Source organism: Chrysemys picta, chromosome 17 (genome assembly GCF_011386835.1).
Source record: "Chrysemys picta bellii isolate R12L10 chromosome 17, ASM1138683v2, whole genome shotgun sequence".
NCBI lineage: Eukaryota > Metazoa > Chordata > Testudines > Emydidae > Chrysemys > Chrysemys picta.
The window spans coordinates 8,007,681-8,016,576 of record NC_088807.1 but is presented as its reverse complement, the minus strand read 5'-3'; the positions used below and the strand labels follow the sequence as shown (position 1 = coordinate 8,016,576).

At 56.7% G+C, this 8,896-nt stretch overlaps 1 protein-coding gene across 1 annotated transcript; it reads left to right on the top strand.

Moving 5' to 3' along the window:
• On the top strand, positions 1–7,820 carry CD5L (CD5 molecule like). The gene is made up of 6 exons (XM_065570758.1): positions 1–147; positions 598–630; positions 1,905–2,213; positions 5,998–6,327; positions 6,642–6,967; positions 7,256–7,820. Exons 1-6 carry the CDS (start codon positions 114–116, stop codon positions 7,262–7,264), a joined length of 1,041 nt encoding a protein of 346 aa, XP_065426830.1. The 5' UTR covers positions 1–113; the 3' UTR covers positions 7,265–7,820.
• The last annotated feature ends 1,076 nt before the right edge of the window (positions 7,821–8,896 follow it).

Below are 8,896 nucleotides of genomic sequence, written 5' to 3'. Positions count from 1 at the left end.
TGACCTGGCAGTCCTGTGCCAACCCTTAAAAGGGGCTGCCCAGGCTGGGTGGGGTGAGAGGAGCGCTTGGCACCGGATCGCGGCAGGACAGAGCTGCTCGCCCCGGGGGAACCATGGATCTGCGGCTGTGCCTCTTGTTCTGCTTCGGTGAGGGCCCCGCTGGGTGTGGCAGGTACCGCCCCCCCATCGGGGGGAGGTGCCGGCTCGGCATCCCCTGCATCCCAGGTGTATCCCTGGTGGGGGTACAACGAGCTCGCCTGTTCTCCCCGCACCAGGGGATGTGGCTGAGCCCTGCCCTGCCGAGTCCCCCCACAGGGAGAGGGCTTCAGTCTGTGTGCTGGTGGGGCCAGGCAGTGCCCTCATGGGGCTGGTCTGTGCAGCAGGGAGAGGAGCAGGGCAGAGCAACCGATGGGCAGCTGGCCTGGGCCTCCCCCATTCCCCGGGGTCCCAGCACGTGTCACTGCCGTGTCTGGATCTAACTGCTCTGGATTCTGCCCCGCCCGGCGCCACTTTCCTGCAGGCGCTGTGGGGCTGGGAAGCTTTGGGGTGCACGGGCCCCTCTCTGCTCCTGACAGTTTCTCCCTTGTCTCTCCCCAGCTGCCAATGTGGGAGTCTCCTCCTCCTCCTCAGGTATGTATGTCTGGCCCCCAGGGGGCTGCCCTTTGCCAGAGCCAGGCCAGGATCCCAACCCCCCTGGCATCACGGCTGGGGCCTGAGGAGAGGTGACCACGGACGCCCTTTGGAGAGTCAGCTGCCAAAGCACAGGTCCCAGAGTGCAACGGTGTTAAGGCAGGTTAGGTCACAGAATGCAACAGGAGCGAGGAGGCTGGCCGAGCGCAGATCCCAGCATGCAATGGGAGCAAACTGGAGCATGGCACTAGGAGCTGCTCCTATGTGAGCTGTGACTCATTGCAATGGAGCACGTTCCCCTAAGAAAATAGCATCACCTTTTTCTCCCACCAGCTCTGGTTTCTCCTTGTGCTGCAGTTTCACTCAGAACTGGGATCTGCCAACCACATTGCATTAGATCAAAGGGAGCAAAACCCCAGCTATTGGTCCCCTGCCAACACCCCTTCCTTCCCCTATAATTCTCAGCAAGAAGCTGTTAACTCCGCTGGCCCCTCTAACCAGCCCACCTCGGGGCAGAGTGCCCTGTATGCAAATGAGGGGGGGCAGGTAGGGACACGCCCACCTTGCTCAAGGGAGCCAGGGTCTCTCCCCTCCAGCTGCCAGTCCTGGCCCCACAGCAGGGCACTCCCCTGTTTCCCCAGGAGCTGTGTGCTCTGCAGGCGGGCGGGCGATCTCGAGGGGACACTACCCATCTTTCCCTAGTGACCACGTGGCCAACGGGAAGCTCTGGGTGTTTAATGCACATGATGCTGAGTGGAAATGGGAGCAAGGGATAATGGGGAGGAGAACGAGCTTATGGATAAGGGACAGGATAGGGAGCCAGGAATCCGGATCCACCCTTGTCTTAGTCCCGATGTCCTATGGTTAGAGCAGGGAAAGGGGAGCAGGAGCAGGGGGAGGGGGCCAGGTTCTGTCCCTGTCTCTGGCTAGGGAGTGGGGAGGGGGGCAGGTTCTATTCCCTGCTCTGCACAAGGCTCACTGTGTGACCTGGGGTAAGTCACTTCCTGTCTCTGTGCCTCAGTTTCCCTTCTGTAAAGCAGGGGCACTGATCCTGCGCCATTTCCTGGGCTCAGTGACCTGTCTGTGCAGCATGTGGCGGGAGGGAGGTGCGGGAGAAGGGCCCAGGGTTAGAGTAGTGGGAAAGCCCGTTCTGCCCTGTTCTGCACTCGCTGGCAATGCCTCGCGCTGAGCTGGGCCTTCAGTCCCTGCAGGCGCTGGGGTCTCCCCGCGCAGCCCCGGAACAGGCGTCTCAGCAGCTGTGTTTGCTTTGCCAGACGTGAGGCTGGTAGATGGCCCCCATCGCTGTGCCGGGCGGGTGGAGGTGCGTCTGGACGGGCGCTGGGGCACCGTGTGTGACGACGGCTGGGACCTGGGCGACGTGGCCGTGGTGTGCAGGCAGCTGGGCTGTGGGCCGGCCATGGAAGCGCTGAGTGGTAAAGTGTTTGGCCCGGGCAACGAGTCAGACCCTGTCCTGATGCTGAACGTGCAGTGCCAGGGGACAGAGGCGGCGCTGGGGAGCTGCCCGTACGTGGATCCAGGGGACTTCTGCCAGCATGACGAGGATGCGGGAGCCCGTTGCCAAGGTGAGCCGGCCTGGAGAACCCTGGTCCTAAGGGAGGGATGGGAGGATGCCTGGGGTCCCAGGGTGGGGTGCTCAGTTCTCACTGAGCGGCAGTAACGATGCGGTTCTGGCGGGACCCAACTGAGAGTGCCAATTCAGAACAAATTGCTTAGAGCAGGGCAGTTACAGCCCAAGGCTGGGTTTTTTCCACCTCTAAGGCAAACCAAACCAGCCAGACAAAGAGGACTTTGGTCTCACCCCACTGGCTAACCACGAGTCACACAAGCAATTCCCTTAGACACTCCAGTTTCCCAGTATCACCACCAGTGCCACTCATTATGGGGACAAATGCTTATGAAAACCAATGCCCCAGTAAAAGAAAAAAGGTTCTCTCGATCCCAAAGGACCAAGCCCCAGACCCAGGTCAATATACAAATCAGATCTTACCCACAAATCACGCTGTTGCCAATCCTTTAAATCTAAAATCTAAAGGTTTATTCATAAAAGGAAGAAGATATAGATGAGAGCTAGAATTGGTTAAATGGAATCAATTACATACAGTAATGGCAAAGTTCGTGGTTCAGGCTTGTAGCAGTAATGGAATAAACTGCAGGTTCAAATCAAGTCTCTGGAACATCCCCAGCTGGGATGGGTCATCCAGTCCTTTGTTCAGAGCTTCTGTTTGTAGCAAAGTTCCTCCAGAGGTAGGAAGCAGGACTGAAGACAAGATGGAGATGAGGCATCAGCCTTTTATAGTCTTTTCCAGGTGTAAGAACACCTCTTTGTTCTTACTGTGGAAAATTACAGCAAAATGGAGTCTGGAGTCACATGGGCAAGTTCCTGCGTACTTTGCTGAGTTACAAGGTGTATCTGCCTTCTCTCAATGGGTCAATTGTATGGCTGATGGTCCTTAATGGGCCATCTAGCAGGCTAGGCAGAGCTAACACCAGTTTGCCTGGGATGTCACCCAGCAGCATAGCATAAGTTTGAAATACACAGTATATAGCCAATATTCATAACTTCAACTACAAAAATGACACATGCATACAGACAGCATAATCATAACCAGCAACCCATAACCTGGTCTTAGACACCTTATATGACCCCCTTTACATAAGATTTGGTGCCACTACAGGACCTTGGTTGTAACCATGTTCTATATGGTCCCAGTTCAAATCAATAACGTGACAGCAGCCTTGCTGGGTGAGCACTGCACAGTCTGCCCGGGGAGCAGGGCGGGGACCTGACAGACCCGGAGGGTGGGACAAGCAGGGCCTGGGCTCTGTGCCCTGTCATGTGCCATGGGGCAAAGTTATGAAGGGAAAACACCCTCATGCAGCAGGGTCAGCATCCACACACGTCATCCGCTACTGATACATCCCCAGCAGGGCTGGGAGCCAGGACTCCTGGGTTCCATCCCCACCTCTGGGACGGGAGTGGGCTCTAGTGGGTTGGGGGGCTGGGAGTCAGGTCTCCTGGGTTTATTCCTGGCTCTGGGAGGCTGTTACCTATAAACTCTAAGGCACCCACCTTTGCCCAGTTCCTAGAGCTCAAGGCATAACCTGGTTGATTTAGGCACCTCGACCTTTTCCCAGTTCCTAGGACTCTGGGGGAAAGACACCTTCCCTTACCCAATTCCTAGGGCTCAGGGCGAAATCTTGTGTGGGTTTGTGGGGCCTTCCAGGGAAAGAGCCTTACACAGTAATACCCTTAACCTCTATTTATTAACAGTTACCAACACAGAACACACAGGCTAAGCATACAATGCTCATGACTTCCAATAAAGCAGACGAAATTTTCCTGCTGGCCAGTCGGGATCTGGTCATCTGGGGACTCAAGCTTCTGCACGGTGTGATTGGCAGGGTGTGGAGGTCTGGTAGCTTTGGTCTTTGGTCTGTGTCCTGGAGTTGATTCCAAAGAACTTCCTTTCGGACCCCAGTTTATATAATATCAAAGGGGCAGGGCCGGCTCCAGGCACCAGCGCAGCAAGCAGTGCTTGGGGCAGCCAACAGAAAGGGGCAGCACGTCCGGCTCTTCAGCAGCAATTCGGCGGTGGGTCCCTCGGTCCCTCTCGGAGTGAAGGACCTGCCGCTGAATTGCCGCCAAAGAATGAAACGGCGGCGGTAGAGCTGCTGCCAAAGTGCCGCCGATCGCGGCTTTTTTCTTTCTTTTTTTTTTCCCGCTGCTTGCAGAAGGGTAGCCGTGTTAGTCTGTATCCACAAAAACGAGGAGTCTGGTGGCACCTTAAAGACTAACAGATTTATTTGGGCATAAGCTTTCATGGGTAAAAAAACCTCACTTCTTCAGAGGCATGGTGTCAAGGTTCCTTCACCGCTCTGAGCTCTGGGGTACAGATGTGGGGACCCACATGAAAGAGCCCCTAAGATTATTTTTACCAGCTTAGGTTAAAAACTTTCCCAAGGCACAAGTTTCACCTTGTCCTTGAACAGTATGCTGCCACCACCAAGTGATTTAGACAAAGAATCAGGGAAAGGACTTGAAGTCCTATTCCCCCAAAATATTCCCCCAAGCCCTACACCCCCTTTCCTGGGGAAGGCTTGAGAATAATATCCTCACCAATTGGTACAGGTGAGCACAGACCCAAACCCTTGGATCTTAAGAACAATGAAAAATCAACCAAGTTCTTAAAAGAAGAATTTATTTAAAGATAAAAGAATCACCTCTGTAAAATCAGGATGGAAGATACCTTTACAGGGTAACAAAAGGTTCAAAACACAGAGGATTTCCCCTCTAGGCAAAACTTTAAAGTTACAGAAAAAAAACAGGAATAAACCTTCATCTTAGCACAGGGAACATTCACAAGCTAAAACAAAAGATACTCTAACATATTTCCTTGCTATTACTTACTATTTCTGTAATATTAGATGTATCATTTCAGTGGGAGCTGGATTACTTGCTTGGTCTCTCCCTTTGTCTCCAGAGAGAAAACCCACACAGCACAAAACAAAGCTTTCCCCTCCCCTCCCCTCCCCTCCCCCCCAGATTTGAAAGTATCTTCTTTTCCCCATTGGTTCTTCTGGTCAGGTGCCAACCAGGTTATCTGAGCTTCTTAACCCTTTACAGGTAAGGAGGGATTTTATGCTACCCGTAGCTGTATATTTATGACACATGGAGATACATGCAAGTGTATATAGAGAAACTTGAGTCCTGTCTAGCTATACCTTAACCCATCATATTAAACGAAAGTACTACAAAACAGTATTTTTCACAACCCTAGTCCATTATGAAACAATTCTTTAACCAATCATCCCCCACCACCATAGTTGATTGAAATCTTGTAAAATTAATTATGCAACAGACAGAACTAATCAACGAACCAGACAGAGACCAGTCAGATAAACAAGAGAGAAGTGGGGACCATAAAGGCAAAGCTATAAAGAAGTAGAGATTTCACACCCACAAGTGTAGATAAGTGGTACCTTGCCAGACCGAATGCATCAAACAATGTTTTCTTTAAACCTCTTAAGATCTGTTTCTTTATGTGGTGAGGGTGGGCACTATTAGGACAAGAGCCTTCTTAACAGCCCGCTGCTACGTTGTTTTAATGTAACTTAGATGGAATGTGAAGATGGAACTTTCTGCTTCTTGGCTCACGACTGCTCCTCCTGCTCGCCTAATATGGCTGCAGAAAAAAGGCCTCAGACTTTACAAGAGGAGTGGAGTCTAGTGGTTAGAGCAGCGGGCTGGGAGCTAGGACTCCTGGGTCTTTCCCAGCTCCGTAAGTTGCTTTCTGCAGCCCCTGATCTCTCCCTGATCCTCATTCACATCTCTTCCCCCATCTCTAGCTGCACAGCTCCCAGAGCCACCTGTCCGGTTGGTGGGCAACGCCACACGCTGCAGTGGGCAGGTGGAGATTTTCTATGACGGCCGCTGGGGTGCTGTGTGTGGGTTGGGCTGGGACCTGACCGATGCCAAGGTGCTGTGCCGGGAGCTAGGCTGTGGGAGCCCGCGGTACGTCACCCACCACTGCAGCAAGTTCAGTCGGAGCTCAGCACCTATCCTGCTGGGCCAGCTGAAGTGCACCGGGCAGGAGGCCTCGCTGACCCACTGCCAAGCCCAAGCCTGGGAGGGGCGGCACTGCCCCCACCACCGGGACACTGGAGTCATGTGCCAAGGTGAGAAAGCAGCGCTGGCACCAGGCCCTCATCCCCTGCCAGAGGCCCAGGATAGGCAGGGCTGGGTGGGCTTTGCCCTCTGAGTGCCAAGCTGGTCCTCCTTGCCCATGGGGCGGCATGTGCCGGGGCCCCAGCAGAGCCTGGCAACAGCTGCCCCTCCTGGTTGGGCACACAGGGCACAGACAGCACAGCACTGGCGCCCCTGCCATGTGGGGGTCAGTGCCTGGCAAGCCCCCTCCACCAGCCAGGCCATACCTTCCCAGCATGCACTGGGGCACCGACCCAGTTGATCCACACACACTCCTTCCTCACAGAGCCCTTCGCACTGCGGCTGGTGAACGGCCCAAGCAAGTGCTCCGGGCGGCTGGAGGTGCGGTATGATGGGCTGTGGGGCACCGTGTGTGATGACAACTGGTCGGAGACCAACGCCCAAGTGGTCTGTCGGGAGCTGGGCTGTGGCCCAGCCGAGCCACTGGCCCCAAAGCTGCAGGATTGGCCCCGCTTTGGCCAGGGTACGGGGAAAATCTGGCTGGATGACATCCGCTGCAAAGGCACTGAGGAGACCCTGCAGAACTGTGCCCACCGCTTATGGAGCTACCACGACTGCACCCACCGGGAGGACATCAGCGTGGTCTGCCAGGTGCATGCCCACACCCAGGGAGAGGGAGATACAGGGAACCCCACAACTTCTGGGTTCTATCCCAGCTCTGGGAGGGGAGTGGGATCCAGGGGGCTAGCAGGGGGGCTGGGATCCAGGACTCCTGGGTCCAGGCAGGCAGTGGCTGTAGGCACTGGCCGTGTCACTGAAGGGGTGAGGCTGGGGCTGGCAGAAGCACGCAATTGGGTGAGGTGCCTGGCACTCCCTGCAGCCCTCGCCCGAGGCCCTGGGCAGTGCTCCCTAACCACCTGTGCTCTCTTATTCCCACAGGACAACTGAGCCGGCCACAGCTCCTCCACAGCTTCCCATTGATTCCCCCCGTCCCCGAGCTTTCAGTGCATCCCCCATGCCCCCAGGCCCTTCCTCTCTGCTGCCAGGCTCCCCGGCTCTGTCCGCCCAGCCTGGGGATGGCTGTCGGCTGTGCAGGGGCATGGCTTGGTGAGTGCCCGGGGGGATTCCCATTTCAGGGATGAACGCAGGCGCCCAGGGCATTCCCCTCCCACTGTGAGCCACTCTCTGTGGGCTGCAGCACAAAGTTGGCATGGACTGGGGCTTGCGTCTCACTAGCAGTGGGGCAGCTCGCCCTGGCAGGCCCCACTCGGAGCACGGGTCTCCTGGCGGTTGCTCCAACTGCGGCCAAGGGAGCTGTCCCTGATAAACCCCGCCATTGCCAGGGTGGGGCTGCACCCCCCCTTCGGGGGCCAGGACACACGACTGTCTCTCCCGGATGGGGTCTGTGCTGCATGGACAGGCAGGAGCTGGGAGGGGGAGAGCCCCGTGTGCCACACGCCATCCCAAGCTGAGCAGATGTGAATAAAGAGCTGAATCCGCTGGATGACCGACTGCCCCGTGTCTGCCTGCGTCCGCCAAGCGCTCAGCGCTGCACAGGTGAGCCCAGGCCTCACACAGCACCCAGCACAGGCCTCACCCCAGCCAGTTCACAGCTTGGCACACTGGGAGCAGCCCAGTTCCCGAGAGCTGTGGGCAGAGGGGTCCGGAGTGGCCAGGCACAGCAATGCCTAAGGAAGGAAGGTGCTGCCTCCAGAACTGGCCCAGAGACAGCGAGCTCCTGCAGGCTTTGGGAGTCCCGGCTTCGGCCAGTAGATGACAACAATCTGCATGACAGCACACACAGCCCACTCCTCACAGTCAGTCCCTCCCAGGGCTGGGGATAGAACCCAGGAGTCCTGGCTCCCAGACCCCTGCTCTCAGCAGTTGTCCCTGTTCCCTCACGACTGGCTGGTGTCCCTGCCGACACCGGGCCAGTGTAACTTCTCCCAGCATCTCTGGGCTGTGACCGTGTGTCCTGGAGTTGGGGGCTGGAGGGGCATCCTCTTTTTGTTCTGGCGCAGATGGGGCAGCTCCTCCTCCCGAGGGGTCCCCATTCATGCAGACGCCCCCTGTGCACAGCTCCCCTGCCCAACCTGAGGGGGTGGTTGGGGCCCTACAGTCAGGGAAGGGGGGACCATGTGTCTGGGAGCCCTTTCCTCCCCTTCATGGCACCCTCTGCAGCTCCCGACCTCCACAGGTCGGGGGAGGGGGGGACGCTGGGGAGGGAGCTGACCCTGAGCCCTGGGGAGGGGAGCTGGGGAAGGACAGGACCCTGTGTCCGGGGAGGGAACTGACCCTGAGCCCCAAGGAGGGGAGAGGGGCTGGGGTGGGAGCTGACCGTGTGCCCTGAGGAGGGGGGTGCTGGGGAGAGAGCGGTGTCACAGAGTGTAGGGGAGTCAGGGCCCTGCACCCCCGACTTCCTGGATTCACTGTGACTCTCAGCCAGCCAGTAAAACAGAAGGTTTATTAGGCGACAGGAACACAGTCTAAAACAGAGCTTGTAGGTACAGAGAACAGGACCCCTCAGTCAGGACCATATTGGGGGGCAGGGAGCCCACACCCCGATGCTGGGCCTCCCTC